The sequence below is a fragment of the Vulpes vulpes genome, chromosome 1, assembly GCF_048418805.1.
Source record: "Vulpes vulpes isolate BD-2025 chromosome 1, VulVul3, whole genome shotgun sequence".
Lineage (NCBI taxonomy): Eukaryota > Metazoa > Chordata > Mammalia > Carnivora > Canidae > Vulpes > Vulpes vulpes.
Genome location: NC_132780.1, coordinates 114,556,994 through 114,583,684, shown reverse-complemented (window position 1 = coordinate 114,583,684; position 26,691 = coordinate 114,556,994). Strand labels below are relative to the sequence as shown.

General features: G+C 44.7%; 1 protein-coding gene across 1 annotated transcript in view; it reads left to right on the top strand.

The window, feature by feature from the left end:
* The first annotated feature begins 447 nt into the window (after positions 1 to 447).
* CCDC80 (coiled-coil domain containing 80) overlaps positions 448 to 26,691 on the top strand; it is a 35,768-nt gene continuing 9,524 nt past the window's right edge. Inside the window, 6 exon segments of the mRNA XM_072723012.1 lie at positions 448 to 588; positions 1,042 to 2,095; positions 2,097 to 2,826; positions 10,737 to 10,893; positions 23,165 to 23,301; positions 25,127 to 25,275. Coding sequence (XP_072579113.1) covers positions 1,053 to 2,095; positions 2,097 to 2,826; positions 10,737 to 10,893; positions 23,165 to 23,301; positions 25,127 to 25,275 — 2,216 coding nt within the window. The 5' untranslated portion in view covers positions 448 to 588; positions 1,042 to 1,052.

The following is a 26,691-nucleotide window of genomic DNA, read 5'->3' as shown; positions in this document are numbered from 1 at the left end:
GGAGAGACGTAAAGGAGGGGACAAGCGCAGGAAAAGAAAAAAAAGTCCTTTTTCAACATCACATTCCTGTGTTTTCCCTCAGCCTGGAAAACATATTAATCCCAGTGCTTTCACGCTCGGAAACAAAGGGACTCAGCCAGACTGTGGGGGAAAGGGTGATAAGAAGGATCCTGGAACTCTAAAGAGAGAAAGAGCAAGATTGAGGAGTAGCTGGGACTCCACTCTCAGGGGCGCCCTGTGTCGCCGGCACAGGGGACTGGCACACACAGCCACTCGGGACGAGCAGAAACTACAGACAAATGGAGATGCAAAGCCTCACAAGGACAGCTCCTTTCCCCTCATCCTACTTGTCCAGAAGGTGAAAAGGCAGCCAGGGGAGAGAGGAAAGCAGCTCGGCCGGGGTCAGGACAGGCTGTGGGCCGGTGGCGCCTTTGGGAGCCGGAGCTGCCCGCACCCCCCTTTGTGCTGCTGAGCCGGCTGCGGAGAAGGAGGCTGGGGAGGAAGAGGACCTCATGTAGGAGACTGTCCTGGGACCACGCCTGGGATTGCCTTTTAAACCCTCCGCATTCCATCTCCATGAGCCACAACGTAAGTGTGTAATCCTTTCTGTCCTTGGTGTGCTTGCTTGTTTCTCTGTCGCTCATCTGAAGGCGCGAACTAGGAGTGTTGTCATAGTTCGTGTGCCCAGTGTGCCTCTGCCCTGGAGCATCCGAGCGCCGCGGAGCAGGGCAGCGCTGCCCCGACCCCGGCCCTGCCCGCGGGCCTTCCTGCTTCCTGCAGCTGTCCCTGCTGAGCGCTGACAGATTACCTGGGTTTGAAAGCAACAGGATGTCACCCTTCTTGCCAGCGCCTGACCTCCCTGCCTCTCCTCTCACCGCCCCTTCCCCCCACCCCCCACCCCTTGGCCAAGACAGAGAAAGAGAAAATGCCCAGTTCTGTTTGCAATTAAATGATTTTTTCTTTTTCTTCTCTCTCTCTCTCTCTCTCTTCTCTCCATTCTCCCTCTTCCTCTCCGCCCTCCGACCCTGCTGCCTTTCAAAGCGGACTGCACAATGACATGGACAACGGCACTCAGCTTTGCCATGCTGGTGGCGGTGTGGCTGGTGTGCGGCTCCGAACCCCACCTCCCTGCCGCGAAGAGGGGGAGCCACGGGGGGCGGAGAGCACCCCTGGTGTCCCCAGCCCCCAGAAGGCCGGCGCGGCTTCTGAGGCACGCGGGGAGGTCCCGGGGCATCGGGAGAGGCGCCCTGGAGGAGCCGAGCCTCCCGCCTCCCCTAAGGAGGAGGGGTGTGCCGGTGCCCAGGGCGGCGCCCCCCGCGCCCCCCGCGAGGCCTAAGCAGACACCAGGGGCCCCCAGGTCCCCCCGGGACATGATCCGAGACGAGGGGACCTCGGCTCGCTCGAGGCCCTCGCGATGGCCCGCGGGGTCCGGCTCGCCCAACGTCCTGGCCAGCTTCGCGGGCAAGAGCCGGGTGTGGGTCATCTCGGCCCCTCACGCCTCCGAGGGCTACTACCGGCTCATGATGAGCCTGCTGAAGGACGACGTGTACTGCGAGCTGGCGGAGAGGCACATCCAGCAGATCGTGCTGTTCCACGGCGCGGGCGACGAGGGGGGCAAGGTGCGCAGGATCGGCAGCGACGGCCGCGTGCGGGAGCAGCGCCTGGAGCCGGGCCTCGTGCCCAAGCTGATGAGCTTCCTGCAGCTGGAGCACGGCAAGTTCGGCATGGTGCTGCTGCGCAAGACGCTGCAGGTGGAGGAGCGCTACCCGTACCCCGTCCGGCTGGAGGCCCTGTACGAGCTCATCGACCAGGGCCCCGTCCGCAGGCTGGAGAAGATCCGGCAGAAGGGCTTCGTGCAGAAATGCAAGGCCTCCGGGGTCGAGGGCCAGGTGCTGCAGGAGGACGGGAGCCACGGCGGCGGCGGCGGCGGCGGCGAGCAGGGCCGCGCCCCGGGGCCGCCCTCCAGGGCCGGCAGGCCCAGCGCGCCCAGAAGGGCGGCCACCGCGCCCCCCGCCCCCGCCCCGACCCCGACCCCGACCCCGACCCCCGCCCCCGCCCCCAGGGCCGCCACCCCCGCCCCCCGCCGCAGCCCCCGGCCGCCCGGCGAGCCCCACGGCCCCGCCCGCCACGCAGAGGCCCGCGACCCCCAGGGCGCCCCCCGCCTCCGCCGCCCCCCACGGCCTCTCCCCGCAGCCGCGGAGGGAGAGGCCGCAGGGCGCCCGCAGGCCCGGCAAGGCGGGCGGCTTGGAGAGCCCGGCCGCGCCCCCCCCCACGGCGCCCGGGCAGGGGCAGGGGCAGGGCCAGGGGCAGGGGCAGGCCGCGCGCGCCCGGGACAACCGCACCGACCGGCGGGAGCACGGCCCCCGGGGCCCCGAGGGCGGGCCCGCGCACCCCAAGCCCGCCAAGGGCAAGGCCGCCCCGAAGAAAGGCCAGGACAGAACCGGGAGCAACGAGTTCGAGAGTAAGTATGACCCCGGCAGGCCCGGCGCCTCTCCGCGGGACCCCGAGCTGCGGGGGGGCGACGGCCCCGCTCCCAAGGCCAAGGCGAGGGAGGCCAAAAAGCACGAGAAGCTCGAGAAGCTCGAGAAGCCCGAGAAGGAGAAGAGGAAGAAGCTGAAAAGCGAGAAGGCAGACAAGCTGCTCAAGGCCAAGAAGGATAAGGCCGAGAAAAAGAGCCGGCAGGAGAAGGAGAAGAGCAAGAAGAAAAAGGCAGGTAAAACGGAGCAGGAGGGCTACCTGACGCCCACGGCGCAGCACGTGGCTCAGAGTCCCGGGAAGTCGGTGACCCGCCTGCTGGGGTCCTTTGAAGGCAAACGGAGGCTGCTCGTAAGTAATCTTCTCCCCAGCTTTGTTCTGTGGGCTGACGCAGGGCAGGGTCGTAGGGGTGCTTTATTTATTTATTTATTTATTTATTTATTTATTTATTTAAAAATTTTTTTTCTGAAGTCATGTTGCTGGATGGCAGACTGTGGCTGAACCTGTGCCATGTCAGGGACATCAGGAGGCTTGTCTTGAAAGGGCTGCCAGGCCAGAAGCTCCTCTTGGTTTGGTGCTCTGTGGCCCCAAGGTTGCAGACTCAGTGGCCACGGGCCCTTAGACCTAAGCGTAAGGAAGCACCTCTGCTGGGGTTCTTCCAAACCCGTCCTTACCCGTCTCCCATCCTGAGCTCTCTCTTCTGACGGAGAGTTCTTTTTTTCCTTTATTTTATTATATTTATTTATTTATGCATGAGAGATAGAGAGAGAGAGGGAGAGAGGCAGAGACACAGGCAGAGGGAGAAGCAGGCTCCGTGCAGGGAGCCCCACGTGGGACTCGATCCCGGGTCTCCAGGATCAGGCCCTGGGCTGAAGGCGGTGCTAAACCGCTGAGCCACCCGGGCTGCCCCCAAACGGGGAGTTCTGAGTATAGCTCCCTTTTACCAAATTCAAAGAATAAAAGAAGAACAAGGGAGTTCCTAAAAGGGCAAGCGTTGACTATGGTCACAACTTGGGAAAAGGATTTATCTCTTCATGAGCTTAGGAACTAGAAGCATGCGCATGGGGAACTGGTCAAGTTTTTTTCCTTTTTCTCCTGGTTAGGTCTATATGAGAGTGGAAGCCTCAAAGAGGAAAGTAGGGCAGCTTGGGTGGAGAGTGGGCATGTATGACTGGGAGCCGGGAAGGGCCCTTGTCGGTGTGACCCTCCCAGATACTTTAAAACCAGCCGGTTGAAGTCTTCTCCCCTCCAAGACTGCCTCTCCCATCACTGTCCAAGTAAGAGGCCAAAAAGACAGAATGGGGAACTGGGTTAATTGTCCCAATCTCCAGTACGCTAGAGACAGAGGTCAGTTTGTCCTGTGTCTCTGTCCAATGAGTGTGTGCGTGTGTGTGTGCGTGCGTGTGCACGTGCGTGCTTGCATGCAGGTGAAAGGAGATAAGCAAGTCTTGCTTTCACTTTGCCTTTCAGTGTTCCTGAAGCCACTGATACTGAGCAAGCCATAGGTCCATCTCAAGAGCTCTCTCTCTTTGGGTCATTACTTGCCTCCATCCAAAGAATGATAAAAGAATCTAGTCAAGCCCTGGGAAGCCTTTGGAAAGAAATCAATCCCATCCTAAATGTAAGGGCAGTTCTCATCAGCCACGTGAGAGTGGCTCCTTCTCCTCTCCATGTCTCCTTGTCCCCTCTTTTAGTGCCCTTCCGAGATCTTTACCCCTTCTTAATGCTGTCATTTTACTTACTCCACGCTGTCAAGGGGGAGAAGGTGCAGTACAATCATTGCAGAGAAAAGGATCAGTAAATTAATGTCACGTAGTGTGGGTCAGGAACAATTTTTTTCCGATCCGTGGGTGGGAAGGAGACATCTCATGCCACTGAGGGACAGCATTTGTCCTACTAAAGGCACAAGGTGACCGCAGCCTGCATTATCCCCATCCAAAGAAATAGGCACTCTTCTCTCAAGGCATCTCTCAAAGGGGCTTTTACTTTTTCCAGTCTGGTCTAAATTTGGATTAATGATCTGAGCAGAAAGGCGCTGGTGTCCATTGATCGTTAGTGGTCTCAAAAAATTTAAATTTGCATTTGAAATGTTACTCAGAGCAGAATCCCTGGTGGTGTTTATCATGGGTGGGGTACGTCCCAAAATTCTCTTAACAGGTCCACGATGATGTACCTATGTATTAGAACAAAACTCAAGTTTTCATTGATTCCACAGGTTTGTGTGTGTGTCTGCTGTTACGTATTTTTTTTTGTATATTTTACCCATTTTTAAACAGAGCTTTAAAGCATATAACGTAACTAGCAGAGGATAGGCTGTATGCTAGAGCAGTTTAACAGCTACTTGGTTATTTTCAGAGTACATAAATTTAAATGAGAATATTTTAGTCAGAGCCAAAGGAATCATTCATTTCAGAGGAACATTCTATCCGGTACTTAAATGTTTGTTACAGAACCCCAGGGAGCCAACTGCTCTCTTTGTGGTATGGGCAGACCTTACCGAGCGTGCTCCTCCTGAGGACCTAGGACTTTGTCCAGGAGGCTAAAGCACATCACCCAAGCCTGGCCATTCAGGCAACGGGGCAGGTGAAGTGTTCCTCTGGGCAGCTTTTAAGCAGGGGGAAAATAATCATGGGTAAAATATCAGGATTGTAATTGTGCACCCATCTGGCAAATACTTCCATTGCCCCGGGTTTGTGAGTCAAAAGAAAGAGGTTTTCATACTCTATCCCCGATATTAGTCATGCCTTTCTTTTCTCCCCTTTTGCTCTACTCCCTTAGTCAGGGATTTGAAAGCCCAGCTGGGTATTTTCTGCTTTAAGCAGTAACCCTGATCATAAATTTCTAGCAAATGAAATTCAAGCGACAGCCTCTGCTGATGTCATGTGAGGCAAAACAGAACCCAGCTGGGATTGCTCATTGCCATGAGCAAAGAGTGTTGCTCTTTGGGGCTGGCAAGAGAACCGGGTTTGTTATTAGGAAGAAAGTACCAATAGGAGGCAGTTCAGTCTTACCATCCCACATGTGCCCAGCTGATGATCATATCAGAAATGTGTTTTCTGGAAAGCTTATATCTAAAATGCGAATGGATTAGAAAAGACAAGATGAAATTAAAAAAAAAATGACACGATCTCAAAAGATGGAGAGAAAAGAAATCTATTTCACCAGGCAGAGAAGAGACTTGGGTTTCTGGGTGAAAATGCTGGTTGGTGCCATGTATCTGTTTTCCACTCATTTTCCCCGTGAAACATGCTGATGTTATTCAGGAAGTTTGGTGATTCAATTAATATTCACTAAGGCTTAGCACTCTCCGAGCCGTAAAAATACCCTGACAACATGTACCTACAACTGGCCTCGGCCTACTCCGTGTGCTCAAACCGAAATGAGGTTAGATGCCAAGAAATCATGCAGGACTTTTAGCTCATATTCCCAGTTTTTCAGTAACCTGATGCCCAAACTACAATATATCATACACCCCTAGGGCTTTACATTTATTTATATCATTCTTTGGATGTGAAAATATCGTGTAGCTGCTCCTTACCCCCTTTTTAGAGAAACAATGGCCACAGTGGTGAACAGCATCTGAGGGGCCTTTCAAGGAGCTGCAGGTGGAACCAGGTGTTCTATTCTGAGGCCAGAGGTCAGTCCTTCAAATCCTCTGCCTCTCAGTCTATAAATCAGAAAAGGGCACATCCCGCGAGGTGCTTTGCTGAAGCTGTGAGGTTTAACTGTCACAACAACCCTATGAGGAAGGACTTATGAACTCCACTGTACAATCAAGAAAAAAAGCTTAGAGAGTTTGAGAAGTTTCCCAAGGTGTGTAGCTAATACCTGGCAAAGTCAGAATTAGAACTCAGGGCTGTTTAATTTTAGTTCATACTCCAGCCACTCTCCTCATTCTGCCTTCCTATGGGTGTGAGCCTCCATGGTCATATGCCATAAAGTGGAGGGGAAACTGAGATACTATCCTGTTAGTTAATCAATGCAAATGTTTTAGAATTCACTTTTAACCTTACATTACTCAGATAAATGGTAAGGTCTATCAATTGTCAACATTTTGTGCTAAGCAACAGTGTAGAGACTCTGTCCTTAATACCCAGCTGGTTCTCTTCACCTGAGCTCTCTGGCTTGCCTGGGGGTCAGTCGAGAACGACAGAATGAATCCCAGTTAACCTGACCCCTCAGACTGGTTGGTGCCAGTTAGGGGTTGACAACGGTACGGATATAGAAGAGGCATTTATCACTAAAACATTGGACTATGTGGAGTAGAGCTGAAAAGCCATCAGCTTGTGCCCTGAGATGTACCTACTTGTCATGAGCAAGAGGCCTCATAATGCGGAATTACATAGACTCAATTTCAACTTTAAGCACACTGGAGACTGAATCTCCTGTAATTCAGTTGGGTTCATACATTTAAACTTACCTCAGAAATTTGGGTACTGGGAGAATAATCGACTTATTTGGTTTAATTTTAGAAAGGGTATTAAGCTCTGCTTTACTAAGGCGTATACTAGCTTGAATGATACTTTCAGAGTCCTGTAAAGATCTGGTGCTTTGAGCCTAACACAGTGCTTAGAATAAGCTGAGACCTAAAATACCTTCCCTCTCGCATCTTGCCATTCTGGTTTGCTCCTTTCACTTATGCAGACTGGCTTCATTATATTCTGAGGCTCCTTGTGCCAACGCACCAGTTGGAACAGAAACATAAAAAAGAACCACAACACAGTTCTGAATTCATGATACATGCCCTGATTTATCACCACCAAACTGGAAAGAGGCCAAGTGTCAGACAATAATGTTTAGTGAGAAGTGAGAGGATGCTCTTTTTACGAAGAGGGGACTGGACACGGTTACCATGTCAAACACCATTTGAAAGACTGCCAGACTCAACAATGAATGGGACGGAGGTGTCAGTACACAAGGAAAGAGTGGCTGAAATATGTTCCCTTGGTCAGCCTCTTCTGCTGTCCCTGAGGCAAGCTAGAGAGTAGACTAAATGCAAAAGAGGGGTGGGTCCTTTAGCAGCTGGTTTGCAGGCGGCATCTAGCATCTAGACATTTCTAAGCAGGGGACCACCCCTCCTCTCCTCTGTCTGGAGTGATCTATGGAACCTGAGGAACAGAGGCCAGCATTTGAACAGCAATTGAAAGGAGCAAGTGGCCATTGTGGGCTAGGAAAGATGTGAAGGAGGATGCTGCATTTGAAGACTGCCTGTGTGCCATTAAGGTGGAGGGGAGGGGAGAGCATCCTGGGTGGAAGAGGTAGGCGCCAAGGCAGAGGAAGGAATGAGAGTCAGCTCCTCAGAGGCAACACACACCTAGGGTGCTTGTGTGCACACAGCCTATGTATATTTCTCTTTCTTTCTTTCTTTCTTTCTTCTTTCTTTCTTTCTTTCTTTCTTTCTTTCTTTCTTTCTTTCTTTCTTTCTTTCTTTCTTCTTTCTTTCTTCTCTTTCTTCTCTTCTCTTTCTTCTCTTTCTTCTTGATTCTCACTACTATTATCAGGGAAGTTGTTTCACCCTAAAGATGCAAAGGCCAAGCTTCATAAGGCTAAGTGGCCTGGTGGAGGCTAAAGGTAGCCAGCGTTGAACAAGGAACAAGTGCAGACGCTCCCACCCTACAGTCACCCTTTCTTTGTGCCACTCTGCCCAGATTCCTTTCATTTCATAACTGAGACCAATCTGGCCATGGAGTGAAGAGGTCACGTAAGGGAGGAAACAGGAGGAAAGGTTAGCAAGAGGGAGCCTGGGGCCAGGTTGTGGAGGGAGGAAATGAATCATGCAAAATAAATGTCACCTCATGGGTAGGTTAAAGCATCCCTCAGCACAGGTCCTGAGGTGAAAATAAACATCAGGGCTAGTTATTTATTTATTTATTTATTTATTTATTTATTTATTTATTTATTCCCACTGGGTACCCAGTGGCCTCAGGCTACTGTGTTCAGAGGTTCTAAGAGAAGCTGCCAGGCCGGGTCAGGGGAAGGTCCTGTATTATTCTATGCTGTCTGAAATTCCCAGATGTGCACAAGAGGGAGAAGCAGACCAGAGGGAGCTTTGAGGACTCTTGTAATCCCGTCCTATCATGATCTGGCCACGGGCTGTAAAGGTCCATGGCAAAGTATGACAAGAATGAAATGGAATCTATGTATGGCTTTGAAGTTACAAAGGCAGGTGATTATCAGTCATCTAGCACGTGGGCAGCTGTGCCCTACAGACTCCTCTAAATATATTCTAAATACAGGTATATCCTTCGCTTAGAGAATCGAGTCCAAAATCATTACTAGTAAATCTTACCTTTGTTTCTATTTTGTGTTTTCACTTAAACATTCATTTATTTCAAAATAGCGTGTTTGTGAGCAAAGAAAGGCCAGAAGGAAAAACCTAAAACCAACGGAAAAGAAAGTTCTAAGATATGGGCCACCATCAAAACCTGGAAAAATATGTTCAAATGTCATAAAACCAATTAAACTGACAAAGAAAGCAAAAATACCATCACCGTATCTTTTTATAGCCACTTCAAATCTCTCTTAAGGCTAAGTATGAATCAATGAATAAATTTAGTGAAATATTATTTTTCCTCTTGGGAAATTACATTTCTAAAATAAGCATGTTCTACCCACCTTCGTCCTCTGAACTGGCATGTAAACACAAACTCAAAAATAAATAAAATCATGGCTACTTAAATAAATAACAACCTGAGGGGAAAAAATAACTTCATCCCAGAAGAATCTTTGTTAACGTTCCATTCAAAAGTTTATTGAACACATGATTTCCACGAGAGGTAGTATTTTGTCAAGCACACGGAATTTTTAAAAGAGAAAGCCTGCAGGCAACAATAAACACATCTCTGACAGAGAAGGATAAATAGCAGTATCAAGCTGGGGGCAGATTTACTAACCATTTTGATAAAGTCTTTGGAAGAGGTTAACAACATGGCACCTCCCCCCTCCCCCCCGAAAAATGCCAAGCTAATAGCCACAAACTTCAGAAATATTTTGTAAGGTTTGATGGGTAAGTAGAAAAGTGGCTGATAAATTTGAATGTGGTCAGGTTTGAGAAAGTGTATAGAGGCTGGTCTCGAAGCCCAGTGATGAGTTAGCAGACAGTGAATCGACAGTGTTCATGCAGACAACAGCCTAGTGAACTCTTTGGAGTCAGAGAGCTCAACAAAGACCTGGTCATCATCAGAATGAAATTTCACGTCCTTCCATCTCCAGGGTGAAGAGCACCATGCCCGCTCACTCGTGGCGTGTGGTACATAGTTATGGTTTCTGCCCATGAAAAATCTGGTAAAATTGGAGAAGGCTCATTAAAAGTCTACAAAAATAATCAAGGAAGTAGAAAAGCTTTTATATCCACTTAGATGGAAACATTGAGACATTCTTAGGGCATTCAACAGGAGCCCTAAAAATGGAGGGTATCCTCCTTTTATCCAAAATTACAAAATATGCTTTCCCAGATGGCTCTGGTGACTGCAGCATCTCTTTCTTTTGCTCTGTCTTTCCTCTTTCTTCCCCCAGAAGTCAGGGGTTCAAAGTGAGCATGAAAGACACACAGGGGCTAGTTGATAAATGCCAGGTCTGAATTATATATAGAAGGCTGAACTGAAAGAGTAAAATCCATCCTGTTGGGGGTCTCCAGCATCACAGAGGTCTGCCACAAGCTCTGTACAGGCCCAGTGTGACAAAACATAGGCCATAAAGCCATCCCAAAAGTTTTCTGCAAGGTTGCCTAGAAAACACTCATAAGTCGTTGAATGTTCCATAGTGCCCTAGGCCTGGCTAGGAAGCTCTGTCAACCCTGTGGGACATGAAACAAAAGAGTAGTAACCATTGAATTCACAAATGTCTGAGCATCCAGTTAGGGTAATAAAGACCAAAGGAAGGTAGGGGGTTAGCACTTATGGAACAATGATTACATGTCAAGTACTCTGTAATGTTCACAACAGCTTTGCAAAATAAGTATTCCTGTGCCAAGTTCACAAATGAAAAACTAGGATGGCTGAAGACTAGCAATAAAGATAACTAGTGGGAATAGAGAACTCTAAGGTATCTGGAGCCATTTAAAAAAAAAAAGAAGAAGGGGACCTTTCCACATGGCCTGTCTTGGCCCTCATTATGCTAACTGCCCAGTAGAGCACCTTGGTTTAGTTGACTTTAGTGTCAGTCACTACCCAGCCCTCTATTCCAAATCATCCCTTTGGATTTTGCCTCTGCGGGCAACTATCATTGTGAACTAATGTTTGCTTGCCTCCACCCACCTCTAGCTGATCACGGCCCCGAAGGCAGAGAACAACATGTATGTGCAGCAGAGAGATGAGTATCTGGAAAGTTTCTGCAAGATGGCCACCAGGAAAATCTCCGTGATCACCATCTTCGGCCCTTTCAACAACAGCACCATGAAAATCGACCACTTCCAGCTAGGTTCTCTTAAATATTTTAATTGCATTATTGTTTTTCTCCTATTTAAGGTAGGGCAAGCTTTATGGGAGAGGTCAGCGGGGAATTAAGAGGAAAATTCAGATATTCAGAGGGTTCTTTCCTTGTGGTAACAAAGGTCAGTTTACCTCCTATTTATGTAACTATTCTGGATGGTTTTGGTGTAAGATTTGTGGCACTTTAAAATGAAAAAACACGCAAGCCTTCTATGATCTGAAAGTCAATAAGGTGGAGAAAAACCAGAGAAGCAATACAGTTGGTGGGAGAGCCGGTAGGGTATGTAGACAGTTTCTTCTGGATGTGGAATCTTCTGGCCTGTGAATAATACCATCTGATCTTCCTGCTGCCTTCATGCTGCAGGTGACTCACTCACAGATGGGGACCTGCCAGACCCTTGGAAGCACTTGACTCTGGCAAGCCTGGGGAGGGCTGAGAAAGGCTATTTAGCTAAATGAAAAGTCACTGAAAATATGGACTATCCTGCACCCAAGTCTTTTGGAGAGCCAAAGAATTTGGCTCAATGTAGAGTTTTCACAATTTTTCATATTAATGGTGCGTGTGAGGCTCATGAGGCGTACAGCTCAGCACTGGGCAGCTAACTCCTTGCAGTTCTCATGGGAATGTTGCAAGACTTACTGTGAGTAGTTTGATCGCAGAGTCAGAAGCCCCAGATCTGACCCACCCAATTTCTTTTACAATCATTACATCTCTGGGGCTTTATGTTTAAAAACAAACAAACAAACAAAAAAAAACCCCAAAAAACACAACTTTTTCCCTTCATGCATTCTCTACTTTTTAAACTTTTTATTTTAACTACAACGAAAGTCCTTCATACTTTACCAGTTGCATATCCTGCATATTTTTCATAAAGTACATCTCCTCTGAAAGAATATAAAACATATTTTCCCTATTAGTTAACATTTAACTTCAATATATATGACACATTATCTCACAGATTTTTCTGTCATGTGATCTTGATGTAATAGAATGCGTAGCAGTCATAATTATGCCATGACAATGCCAGTTTGATTTGAATATTGTCTGGCTTCTAAATCATATTTAAAAATTTTTTTTTAATATATTTTAAAAATTGTACCTAAGGGGCGTCTGGGTGGCTCAGATGGCTAAGCATCTGACTCTTGGTCTCAGCTCTGGTCTTATTCTCAGGGACATGAGTTCAGGCCTCATGTTGGGCTCCACACTGGGCATGGAGCCTACTTAAAAAAACTGTGGGGGCAGCCCCGGTGGCGCAGCGGTTTAGTGCCGCCTGCAGCCCAGGGCATGATCCTGGAGTCCCGGGATCGAGTCCCACATCAGGCTCCCGGCATGGGCCTGCTTCTCCCTCCTCCTGTGCCTCTGCCTCTCTCTCTCTCTCTCTCTCTCTCTCTTTCTCTGCATCTCTATGAATAAATAAATAAATAAAATCTTAAAAAAAATAAAAAAAATTGTGGTTAAAACACATGATCCAACCTTTTCTTTCTTCCTTCCTTCCTTCCTTCCTTTCTTTCTTCTTTCTTTCTTTCTTTCTTTCTTTTTCTTTCTTTTCTTCTTTCTTTCTTTTTTTTTTTTAAGAGGGAGAGAGACAGGGAGAGATAGGGAGGGGCAGAGGGAGAGGGAGAGAGAGAGAGAGAGAGAGAGAGAGAGAGAGAGAAGCCTAAGTATGCTCCATGCCCAGTACAGAGCCTGACACGGGGCTGGATCTCACAGCCTGGAGATCATGACCTGAGCTGAAATCAAGAGCTGGATGCCCAACCAACTGAGCCACCGAGGTGCCCTGAGCCTGACCTTCTTAACTGATTTTTAAGTGTACGATACAGTATTGGTAATGATAGGCACAATATTGAACAGCAGGTCTCTAGGTACATTACTACTCCGGGTCAGATTCAGATATGAAGTTTCAGTTATGCATTCTCTATTTTTATTAGCTCCCTTTCCCCTGAGTTAGCTCCAAAGGAAAATAAATACCATTCTTTCCAATGCCCCATCATAAAACACTGCAAATCAGTGATTGGTTTGTGGACATTAATCCCTGTGCTGCATGTATGTTTGGGAGGCAAAGCAACAACAACAATGAAGCCCTTAACCATGACAACAATAATCATGCAAACAGAAGACACAAAAGAAGTTCTAAAGTCAAACAGACTTTAGAAACAAACAGTTCAAATCCACAGTCTCCACTTACTTGTTGTGTGACTTTGGGCAAGTTGCTTCCTAAGCCTCAGCCTAGAAGATAATTACATATATTTCATGGGCTACGGTAAGGATTTCATAAGATAACACCTATGAATATCTGTTATATAAAAAATACTATTGTGTGGTCATCATCATCATCACCATTTTTTCTGGCAGGCTTCCGGGGATCAATGAGCTATCACAGGGACTAGAACACCTATAGTTAAAAAGTACTTGCAGTTGCTTTCTGCTAATTACAGAATGTTAACGGGGAACCCCCACAACTGCCCTTCCAGGTGACAAGGTACATTACTACTCCGGGTCATAAAACCAAAGCCCAAAAAAGACTAATACTACAAAGACACATATTTAGTGTTTAACTGAGACTCAACCATTTGCTTCTGGATTTTCAAATAACAGCAAGAGCCAGTGAGCTTAATTGCAATCCAGAGGACTAGAGAGGAAGTAGGTTTCCAATCCAGTGCAGAAACTGGTGCTGGCTGGCGATGAAAGGCCTCCTCCGCCAGGCGTTCCCGGTGTCAAATGTGTTGCCCACCAACCCTTACGCAAAGAATCCTCATTCCTTATTTCAGAGAAGTTTGGAAAAATCATTATATGTTCTACTTCAGCCTCTATGTGGTCCCAACTGTTATAAGCATCTGGTGCTGCCTTGGCAAATTTTTAGCATTAAACCTGCTGTTTTTTAGACATCTGGATTGAATATGAGCTGTAGAGGCACTGAGGGGATTTTTCCTGCCCTATTGGAAGTCAGGTATTGTGCGTTGGGTGTTTGCCTCTCCCTGGATGGCAGCTCGGACATGATCTGAGGGGACTTCTATTTTGTTCCTCATTTAATTCCTGGAAGGCCTTTCTTTCCTTGTGTTATGTCCCAGCTTACCCTCCTTATGGGAAAGGCCGTAGTACTTTCAGCCAAGACTGGGAGCCAGCCATGGGAAAACAGGAATTGGCGTGCAGTGCGGACTCAGTGAACCAAACTCTAGCCTTGACCGATTTTCAGCTGGAAATCTATCAGATGGCCTTACTTTCCTTAAAAATAAATCAAGCACTCTCTACTCTTCCAGACTTTTACTGGGCCTTAAAAACAGAAACCCACATCCAACTACACTGTGGGCTGTACTCACCAGCTGGTCCGTCCTGCTCAATGTATTTGAACTATAGTTGATGGGCTTACGAATACCAGGAAATTTACCTTAAGATTTCGGTCATTAGCTTAATGAAAGTCACTCATGCCTGAGCAAATTGCAACCCAGAATAAGCCCATCTGGTTTTGCCATCCAAGATACGATTATATGTGCGAATTTAGAAAGACACAGCACATAACAGCATTCCCGATTGTTAGTGGTATTTAAAATATCAATTGGATAGAAAAAAAATGGTGTGTAGGTAAAGAAAATGGATTATAGACAAAGTGTGCCAGGTAGGACAAAGTAGTTGGCTAAGGGCACTTTACTGCAAAATCAAAAGAGAAATGAGGGGAAAGCATTGTGAGCATGTTTCTCTCTTAGCAAAACAGAGGGATAAAAAATATTGGACACAGATAGTCAATCATCAGCTTTTAAGGGCTAGAATATACAGGACACTTTTATGGGGCAAACGGAAGTCCTTTGATAGCTTCCTTTAAAGGAAGAAGAGTTTGAGAGTAATTGATGAAAAAAGGAGGTGGAAAGTTGATGGGGATGTGGCTAGACTGTAACAACAGGAGAGAAAGTGATTCCATAGTCATATGAATAAGGAATTCATGAGTAAATTTCTAAAATACCTTTTATAGGTGAGAACGATAGACTCCATTTCACCCTAATATTCTCTTTCTGTCTTTGATCTTTTTTTTTTTTTAATTTTTATTTATTTATGATAGTCACAGAGAGAGAGAGAGAGGCAGAGACACAGGCAGAGGGAGAAGCAGGCTCCATGCACCAGGAGCCTGATGTGGGATTCAATCCCGGGTCTCCAGGATCGCGCCCTGGGCCAAAGGCAGGCGCCAAACCACTGCGCCACCCAGGGATCCCTCTGTCTTTGATCTTGTTGAAGAGAATTGTTCTTTATGGACAAGCCTCACTGGCTCCATAACAATGCAGAAATGTCACTTTCCCTCAGGAGCACTGGAAAATTTGACCCTTTGCCCCAGCTCCTCCTTTTATCAGTGGTGACAATGTCTGGCAGCTGCCTTCTCTGGACTCTGCGCCCTTGTGCTGGGAGGGGAGGCTGGGTGAGTGATCAGATTTCCAGACACTTGCTGGGTGTCCCTCTGTTTATTCAGTCTCTGATTATCAATCACTGTGGCCCTGGAGGCTGGGGAGCCTGCCCCCAACTTGTTCAGTCATCCCATTTCACTGCCCTCCTGCCTATCAAGAGTATCAGTGTCAAGATCAACCTCTGATGATCGAGGAATGTGGAAAGCACCTAATAAGTCAACCATACAAAACAAGTGCTTGAAGAATGTGGTGGAGGGAGATAGGCTCTTCCAGTTGAGTGCAGTCATTAGAGAAGATATAAGTGTCAGAAAATTTTGAAAAGTGGGTTGATTTATTGGAGGGGCCTTGAAAATGGAGAATTTTTTTGATAGTGATGACTCTATCAAAGTACTTTTTGTTTTTATTTTATTTCTTAAAGAGATGATGCATTTTTTTGTATCCCAAAGTCAAAACTGCATAGAGAGGTACAAATAGACAAGCATTACGCCCATTCCTGACCCCTATGCCCTATTAATCTCTGCCCCATAGGTAGTTTATGATTCCTTATTGATAAACTTAGTGCTTCTTTATGCAAATATAAATACATATAAGCAGCTATATCCCCCCTTTTAGTACAAAATATAGTATTTATAATACTATGAACTTTGCTTTTTTTTTTTTACCTAAAAAACATTTCCTGAAGACCTTTCCTTATGAACGTATAGGAATTGTCAGATTCTACAACAGTTTATTTAAGCAGTCCTCTTGTTAATGGACACTCAGATTGTTTTCTATATTTTATAATAAGCAATTTCACAGTTATTTACTGGGCCAAATGAAAAATGTATTTAGTTTTGTTAGATATCACCAGATTTCTCTCCACACAAGTTGTATCATACTGCCATCCCACCAGCAGTGTCTAAGAGTGTTTCCCCAAACCTCTCCAGCAGAGTGTATAACCAAACTTGTGAATGTTTTTAGCCAATGCGATATTTGAAAAATGATACCTTAGTGCAGTATGTTGTTGGGCTGTATTTTTCTTTTTATGAGTATGATTGAACATCTTTTTACATGTTTAGGAGAAATTTATATTTTATTTTTAGTGTCCTTTGCCTATTTTTCTACTGGCTTGCTCTTTAAAAAAAAAAAAAAAGATTATTTACTTGAAAGAGCATGAGTAGGAGGGGCGGAGGGAGAGAAAGAATCTCAAGCCGACTCCATGTCTAGTGAGGAACTCGATGCAGATCTCGATCTCACAACCTGAGATCATGACCTGAGCCAAATCAAGAGTTGGATGCTTAACCAACTGTGCCACCCAGGCACCCCAGGATTGTTCTTTTTAATCCCAATTTATAGGTACTCTTTATAAATTAGAATGAAAGTTCAGATTCTGGCCCTCTTCCCCATTCCAAGTTACTGAGCCACTTTGGGGATAAGGTCCAGGAATTTATATTTTTAAAACGTTGCTCAAGTGGTTCTGATTTGCAGCTAGGTTAAGTGTAGAACAGAGGGAAAAAGAGGTTGGCACCAGATTTTAGAGGATTTCAAATACCAGGCCAGAGAATTCAAACTTTATTTGGTAAATCATGTAAAGTCACTAAAGATTTCTAAATATATTTTTCAAATACATTTTTAAAAAATTTTAAGTTTTGGTAGAGTGAGTCTGTGGGACAGACAAGAACCTGGCAGGAGACTTTGTTCATAGATGAGTCAAGTTGCTCTTTCTAAGATCAAGTGAAAGCAGCTACTTTGTGATCAGGAATGGCCAGGCTAGTCCCATCTAGAGATTTAATCCAGACACTCATCTCACAAAGGGCTGGTAGGCAGGCAACCAACCCACTCAAATAGTAAAAGAGGAGCAGGGGAATCAACTACGAAGTCATTTAAATTGATCTGTTTCCAATCAAAAGAAAGTAAATCCCATCATTGGAGGTCAGGGTTATCCTAATTGAGATTAGTCTACTACAGACGCCTCAGCAATCCCAGAAATATTCTTCAGATCAAAGCAATTCAGCTTCTCCTGGAGTCTTTGCTTTCAGATTTATCCACAGCTTTGACCTGTGCTGAATTCTTGAATAGGATAGTTCTATTTTAAATACCATATAAACACATTTTATCTGTGTTGTATGTGACCCCCGGACAGGGTTTATTAAGTTATGGTGGTAAATGGGCATCACAGTGAATGACACCCAAAATACCATAATGCCACAGGAAAATAGAATATATTGCTCATGGGCCCCAGACAGGAAATGGCAGCATGCCTCCCGGGGCCACAAGAGGCCAAGGTTGGGTCAGAAAGCAGAAGGAAGAGCAGAGGGGAGAGCCTAGGTCGCTGCCTTTACTGGGGTTTCCAAGAAAAAGACAAGAGGGGACAGGATAAACAGTTTCTGATTGGCTAGTTTGAGTGATTTCAGCAGGCTTTGGGTTATAGGGGTGGACTCTAGTTGCTTGGTACCTGACCTGAGGATAATTAAAGCAGAGGAATACTGTTTCCTGGGGTGCATGCGCCAGATTGAGGAGGTAGGGTATTCAGTTGAATGGCTTACATCTCAGAGAACTACTATCGGCTGGACCTTTTGCTGTCTCTAAGAATTGAGTAGTCTTGGGAAGAGCAGTCTCTCTCCAGTCAGAAAGGGTTTTTAAGATCTCAAAAGATCATAATATATAGAAAATAAAAAAACATGATTGATACAATTATAAGACTTCATAAGTGAAAACCCAAATTGAGAAAATAAATCTATATGATGAGTTTTTTCAAATTACACTTAGACTGGCTGTGTTGTTGTAGGCTCATCAGATAAAGAAAGTGTAAGGGTTTGATGATGGTTCTTTATAGAAACCCAGAATTTCTCATCTTATTTACTCTATCCTTCACTACTATCTTTTTATTTTTATTTTTATTTATTTATTTTTTTTGTACATGACATCTTTCTTAGGGGAGAGATTTATGATTACCAAATCTGTACCTAGTGTTTATGTGTGCCAGGCTACGGGATTTAGAAGATGATCAGACACCTGTCCCTATTGATGAATTGCTCATATCTGGTGGGAAGATAGATGTGTAAACAACTGGTGGAAATGTAGGCGATAAGCATTATTGCAGAAGTGTGTGTGTAAAAGTGTTGTGAGTGCCCAGATGAGATAAAGACAGGTTGACAGGTAGTTAGTTCCCATATGGACAAGGGTAGGGGTAGCATTCCAGAAAGAGAAAGCATATTTCTAGAAACTGAAAATAGAGGCTGGAGCACAATATCTGGAAGAGTTAAGGGATCAGCTAACTAAGATGGACTGAGTCCAGGACAGAAATGGCCTTGGTTGCTCTGCCCAGGATTTGGATTTTATGCTGTCCTTGTTCTCTGTTCTTAGACAGCATAACAGTCACCTAGAAAACCTGCTAAAATGCAGATTCCTGGGATGCCTGGATGACACAGTTTGTTAAGCTTCCGACTCTCATTTTCAACTGGAGTTGTGTGCTCAGCGTCATGATCTCAGGTTTGTGAGACTGAGCCCTGAGTCAGGATCTTTGCTCAGTGTGGAATCTGCTTGACATTTTCCTTCTCCTGCTGCACCTCCTGCTCATTCTCTCTCTCTCTTTCCTTAAAATAAGTAAATAAATCTTTAAAAGAAATGTAGATTCCTGGGCCTCACCACTAGCAACTCTTACCTGGTCTGGATCCAAGGATTGTGATTTTAGCAAGTGTCCTAGGTGATTTTCATGAAGGTAGACAGTGGATTGTGCTTTGAAAAATCGCTAGAGGAGGTAAGAAACTCCTGAAGCAGTGGGAGACATGGTTCAGGGACACTGATGGAATGCCTAAAAGTCAGGTAGGACAGGGTGGGAGGGGTAAATATACCATGGATATCACAGAGAAGAAGCCATCACTGATGGAAGCTTCCAACATAATGCCTGGCACATAGTTGATGATTACTAAGTTGTGGCTGAAGCTGAATTTTTCTGCAGTGTCATTGCCGTCTGTAGTCAGACATGGAAGAACAGATACACGCACGAACCTACTATTACCTGAAATTGGCCACTGGCTTTTGGAATCGAGGTCCTTCAAGGTTGGAACCCCTGGCTAATGCCCCCACTTGCAGAACAGGTCCTTGCCAGTATGTAACAGAGTTCACACCCCCTTCTGTCCCTCCTCAGTCATTTTAGGTCAGGGACAAGCTGTGTGGAATAGCCAAATCCCACCAGATGGGTCTGGATCTGTGAATCTGTTTGCTGTATCAAGACCATGTGGACTGTTTATAGGATGTGTCCAAAAGAATGTTTGCTCCTAAGCCTTACGAATGAGGAGTAGAGCTTTGGCAAAACTTGGATAAATGTAACAAGAACCTGCCAGATTTATGCTGCATTTCCAGACTGAGGAGCACCTTGTGTTCACCCGGTCCTATCTCAGCCCTGACTGAGACAGAATGCAGAGCATAACAGAAACCTGGAACAGGGGTAGGCAGCCGGAGGTGGGAGTTGATCTAGCACATACCTCACTCGGAATTGGACCAGAGGGGAACTGCTGTCTTGCAGTAGAGTTGTGCCCATCCTAGAGCCACCGTTGATCAGTGCTTCCATTGTTTTTGTAGGGCAGATTCTCTTCCTCGACACAAACGTTCATTTGGGATGTAAATATCCTATAATCTGGGGGTGTAAAATGTTTTATTTTTAATGCCAGGGCAAAATGTTTCAGAAAATATTTCAGTTGAAAGGTGAAACCAGACCATGAAATTGGTTTCTTGACATACCCCGTTAGAACAAAGTTTGGCTTAAATCTTGGTCCTAAGTCCTCTCTGTCCTTGAATGGGTCATATTTTGGTAAACTAGAGAGAACACTGGAGAAGAGCGAGGTCATATTAAATCTGAGGCTTAACCCTCACTCTGTTACCAGCTAGTAATGTGAACTTGAGCAAGTTGCTTCCTTCGTGGGCTCTATGATAGGTTTATCCTTTGGGAAAAAGACTCTAGACCCTGAGATTTGCATGCGTGACGTTAATTGGGAAGTATTCTCAGGAACAATGCTTGTGAGAGGTGAGGATACCAGAGAACAGAGAGGGAATTTTAATTGTAATGCAAGCGACCCTTCAGCGTGGCTCACTAGGAGACAAGGGGCGGGGGCATCTTTTAGATCTACGGCCTCCCTACCTCATCAACCATTGAATGTGGGCTGTCCCCTAGTAAAAGTGTGACTTGGGGGAAAGGCAGCTCTTTTCTAGGGAGAGTGATTTTCAGAGAGGGAGTCAGCTGCTAACCCGCACAGTGACCTTGCTTCTGAAGGTAGAATCTGGACGGCGAGCCACAGTGTCTGCTTCAGTTCCTGTTTCATATGTTTCCTTTATTATTGTTTCTCAATAGCATGACTGGGTTGTGCCAGATAATGTCTGTATCACTTCTCTTGCCCTAATAAGGCTTTGTAATGAAGACTTGCACACTTCAGTGGCATATAATTATTAAACGGTCTGTCACGGGTCTGTAGGGTTCGGCTCATCTGGACTAGGCTTGGTGAGTCTTGGTAAGGCTGGTCCATGTATTTGCTGTCAGCTACTGGTTGGCTGGATGGTCCTGCTGATCTTAGTTGGGCTTGAACACTTTAGGGGTCAACTGGTGTTGGCTGATATGGGGTAGCCCTGTCCAGGCTGAGGCCAGGGTTACTTGGTGTAAGTTTTCCTTCAGAAGGCTGGTATGGATGTTTTTCTCATGGCCAAAATAGAGGCAAGAGCAATCCCAAATGCACAGGCCCAATTCTAGCCTCTGTCTGTGTCACTCATGCCAACATCAGCTAGCATTGGCCAAAGCAAGTTGTGGAGATGGGCTCAGAATCAAGAGGCAGGGCAGTTTACCTCATTCACCTTGACAAGGAGCTGCAGTTACTGAGCAAAGGGTATAGGTATAGAGAGGGGTGATGAATTGGGGCCATCTTTGAAATCTACTACAATCTCCAGCTTCCTTCCATCTCAGCCATTCAGTGGTTTTTGTAACTTTCTCTGTTAGGTAGATATAATGGTCTCATTTTGATTCTAATTAGAAACTTCAACTCTATCCAAGTTACTGATCTTTGAATCCAGGGCCCAGCATAGACTAAGCACTGGCAACAAAATATTTGTTGAATGAACAAAAGTAAAAATGACTGTATGTTAGGGGTTAAAAATAGTAATCCCTAGGGTCAAGATAAAATCTGGTTTGTAAAGTGTTAGGATATTTAGCTGCTATAAATATTTTAAATTAATTTTTAATGATTTACATTATTATTATTATTATTATTATTAATTGTAAAGTATGTTCCTTGTGAAATTTTAAATATGTGTGGAATAAACAGTGAAAATTTCCACCTCACTTTTTCCTTTCCCTAGAGGCAGCCGTTGTTACCAGTTCTATGTCCTTCTGGATATTTTCCAATGTCTATTCCTAGGCAGATGTGTTTTCTTTTGTTTGATATCGTTTTAACCAAGAATAACGCCTACTATCCATTTTCTTCAGCAACTTGCTCTTTTTGCTCAATGAGACATATTAAACAAAAACCAACATGAATCTGGAAATTCTTTTAAATTACTTTGTAATTAATTAATGGCAGCAAAAATATAAAAAATGGCAATAAAAATAGTTCATATTTTATATGAACTTCATATGGATGAAGCATATCATTTTTCATTTTGCAGACAGTGCTTGGTCCTCACATAACTATCTATCAGCTCCCATGCCTTTGAATCGCCTCCACAAAGAGCTGTCACAGTTTGGGGGAGGAATACAGATTCTTCCTCCTCGAGTTCTGATCTCCTTTGGGGGAAATCAAGTTCCTTGTTTGTATACTTTCAGTGATCCTAGTCAAATAAACCAACGGAATAGTTAAATTGTAATCATCCTCTTTTTATGAATAAAAGGAAAATGGTCTATGATGCTCAAGCTCTGTAACCTCCGTATCTACAAAACTGTGAAACTGTGGTTGTTTCTACTGTGGTATTACTCACTGAATAGCAATGTTGATAGTAAGTGATAGACTCTTTTCACTAATAAATCTACTATCAATTATTTGCTGATATTAATTTTTTCACATTTGTTATACAGGGGATTATTTCGCAGAGGAAAATTTTAGTAAGGTTGAGGGAAACACTGTGGCCTGTCAGGAAAGAAAGTAGCATTTTCATCTCAGAAATGTTAAAAGTATTTCCAGGGACATAGAGTTGCCATGTTCATACTTCCCATCAACCTGGGGACATCTTCAAGAACATTTCAAATTGTAATAATTTATTCTTAGGGCATGGTTTTAAAAAATACATAATAGTTAAAAACTTCTGTCCGTTTAGTAACATTTGGCTTGAAATTGTATTCACTTACAAAATTTGTATTATGAAGAGCCCTACATTTTTGGAGCTAAAGCGAACCTGTGGCCAGGTTTGAACATAGGTTTATTTTTCTCTATAGCAATGACATAGTTCACTCAGTCCCAAAGTGATTCTAAAATAAAAGTGAAGAAGAGATACAGATTTTAGACTCAACTAAATAAATAACTAGAACTAAGATAAATTTAAAAACTCCTTATTGAGGTGGGGTGATGACTCATCCCCAGGGTAAAATTGGCAGTCTTCTTCCAGGGATGACTCAGCTGCCTTCACTCTCACTTTGCTCCTTCTGATTCACTACCACCAGGGTAGGCAGAGATGGGGCTTGATCATCTGTAAAAGACGGACTTTCAAAATTAACTTATTCATTTATTTCTATATTTACTTATTCACTTGTAAAACTTTTGTTTAAACAGAATGTTGGTTAATGTGTGCAATTAATGAAAGCTCTTCTAATTCACTCAGGATGGAGACCCAGAGCCTTCACTCATTAAACATTCACTTCCCACTTATTTCTGTCTTGTCACACTCATATTTATTCACATTTCATTTGCCTTAAGATAATGAAAAACCCATGCGAGTGGTGGATGATGAGGATTTGGTAGACCAGCATCTCATTGGTGAGCTGAGGAAAGAGTATGGAATGACCTACAATGACTTCTTCATGGTGCTCACAGATGTGGACCTGAGAGTCAAGGTACAAGTTTTCTGTTTGAGATGATACATTTCTACTCCTTAGAATAGCAACTCTGGGGGTTTTTTGTCAATGAACTGATTAAATATATGAATAAACACAAATTACTTTATACGTGGGAAGGCTTTGGAATGGGTCCGATATTCCATGTTGCCCCACAGAATGTGTACCTAGAAATGAAGTCTATGGAAAGAGCTGGGTTGGATGATCTCCTGTGGCCCAACTGTTTGACTCAGACTAAATTCAGTGCCATGCAGTCATCAGACACCGGTTGAATAGCTATGATGTACCAGGCCCAAGGGATAAAAGGTGAAGAGTATTTGGCTTCTTCCTTCAGGAAAGCCAGATTTAACATAGACCTACTCTTTTGGAAGGCCCTGGAAGTTTTATCTCCTGATCCAACATGGACAAGACAGTAGGGTTTTCTACCTACTTTCCTCCCATGCTTAGGGAAAGAAGTTCTGAACCATAAAAAACTGTGCCGTGTAGTAACACTAATAATAATTATCATAATAATAACAAAATATCTAACTTTATTAAGTGCTTTCCTCATGCTAGGCACTCACCTCAACCCTTTACAATCCATGACTCAAACCTTTGAGATAAATAACAAGTATTATCTATATTTCACAGAAGAACAAAGAGAGTCCCAAGTTCACCCAGTTAGCATTGCACTTCATACCCATACAGGTGGGCTCCAGATTGGATGTCTTAACTCTTCTGGTACACCACTAGCATATCATGCTTACCCAGAAATCGTCAGGGAAAAGGTCACCCGGGCTAACAACAGCTGATCCAACCTGCAGTATTCTTCTGGATCTGAAGAGAGGTCCTTTTATTAACTCCTTCCTCACTTGTGTTGCCTCACCTCTAATGTGAGGGGCTGGATTAGATGGGCCTGAAGGTCTCTACCAGCTTTCACATTCTGGTTTACTGAACTCCCACTGGGTGCATAGCTCCAAGCCACGTCCAGACTTCTCTCTAGTTTACGCTGCCTGTGCTCAGCCGGCTGTCAAACCCATCTTAGGTTGCTGTTGTAAGTCCAGACGGCTATGACCCAGGAAACTGAATTGGATTATCTTTAAGTTAGATTCCAACTTTTTTCTGAGACTACATATAGAAACATGACCTAATTTTAAGTGACGCTTGCTCAATAAAACAGAATTACATGAGTTTACGTAGATTCCTGATGACCGCAGGACAGTTCCCCTTCTGGTGGAAAAAAAAAATTTTTTTAAGATTTTATTTATTCATGAGAGACACAAAGAGAGAGGCAGAGAGACATAGGCAAAGGGAGAAACAGGCTTCCTTTAGGGAGCGCAATGCGGGACTCGATCCCAGGACCCTGGGATCGTGACCTGAGCCAAACACAGATGCTTAACCACTGAGCCACCCAGGCACCCCTTCTGGTGGAAAATTACCCTTATTGTTGAGGTCAGATACTTTCACAGCTTATTCCATTTCTGTGTTGGTTATAGCATTTCTTACCTTCTCCCCAGTTGTGTAGTGAAAAGAAACAGTTTAGTCCCAGAGAGAGGGAAGCGAACCTAAGATAGTGTGATGAGGAAGGCACAGACCCTTTCCAATAAAAAAAAATATGCAGTTAAGAAATGCTCATAAAAGGTAAGGGACAGTTGTTTCATGGATTCTAAACCTCAAAACCTCAGCAGAGATACTTTTGCAGATGAGAATTTATAAATCAATGAACCCTCCAGGTTCTTATTTCCTCCCTGTTCTCCTGAATTCTCCTGGGTCCTCTTAGCCTCTGAACAGAGGGAAGAAATACCCTAATGCATTATATACATACTTTCTATTCTTTCTTAAACAGCAATACTATGAGGTACCTATCTCGATGAAGTCTGTGTTTGATTTGATCGATACATTCCAGTCCCGAATCAAAGACATGGAAAAGCAGAAGAAGGAAGGCATTGTTTGCAAGGAAGACAAGAAGCAGTCATTGGAGAACTTCTTATCCAGGTACCCCACCCTTGGAGTCCCCGAGGAGGCAGGTGGGAATGTGTTGTGGGTAAGCTAAAGAAGAGGCCAAGGAAACACAAAGTAGATCTGTGTGCAGACCTTCCCTGATGTAAGGTCTGTCTGCTTCATAGCCCTCTGGCCACTGGGCTTAGTCTTTTCCTGTTGAAAGGATTTGGTCACAAGTTTGGGGTCATCTCCAAGCTTGAATGTTGATTTGGTGGCTTTGGATAGATATTTACTCTCTTTTCTGCTCCTTTTGGGCCCAGAATAAAGAATTCTGACCTGTGAGGGTTCATTTATTCCGTCAGTGAATTTAGAGGTCTTTGTATACAGCATTTTTTAAAAAAATTTTTATTTATTTATGATAGTCACACAGGGAGAGAGAGAGAGGCAGAGACACAGGCAGAGGGAGAAGCAGGCTCCATGCACCGGAAGCCCGATGAGGGATTCGATCCCAGGTCTCCAGGATCGCGCCCTGGGCCAAAGGCAGGTGCCAAACCGCTGCGCTACCCAGGGATCCCTATATAAAACATTTTTATTTTACATATTTATTTATTAGGCCCCTCTGGTTCCAAGCAGGATTTGGAACACTCTGCGTGATTTTCTGCTTCCTTCTAATTCTGCAGAAGACAACAAAAAGCCCTCTGGGACTTCAAAAGGATAAATCCTCTTGACCCAGTTCCCTGATTCCCTGGGGAATAGGGTTTATCGAAAACTGTTGTAGGAAAACTTCAGTAAATACACAGAGAAGATTGTTTTTTAAAAAAATTGCTCCGTGTTCTCCCTTCTCTGTCCCTTCCCCGATGTTGGATGAAAATTGTACAGGGCCTTTGGGGCCCTGAGAGGTGCAAAGCTGCAGAAATTCCACCCACAACAAATAAATATGGAGAGATCTCAGCATAACATCTCCCCTTCTCACCCCTGACACTAGCAGTACTGTGTGGCCAAGAGGCTTCAGAAACAGAGCAAGCATTTACTTGGGGCTCATTAACTTGGAGGCTGTAAACTTCCTTACTTGTGTCTATAAAGCATCGTCTCCATATGTGAGCTGGAGAATCAAGAAATTCTATGCGTAGTAAGTAGATAGATCATTTGAATTCCTCTAGATTCAGGATGCTTGGGTCTCTTAAAAGAGAACCTCATGATGTGTATGTAACAGGTATAGGACTTGTTCATCCAAGTTTTGGGTCTGCAATTTACTAGCTATGTTGATTTCTCTGTTTCTCAATTAACCTGCCCTAAAAATCTCACCCATAAGTGAGAATATTAGCAAGTAGCGCTGACCCCATCCCAGGGTTGCTGAGATCACTTTTTTTTTTTTTTTGAGAGAGAGAGAGTGCACACGAGGGCAGGGCAGGGGGCTTGGAGGTAGGAGTGGGCAGAAGGAAAGGGAGAGAGAGAATCTTAAGCAGCTCC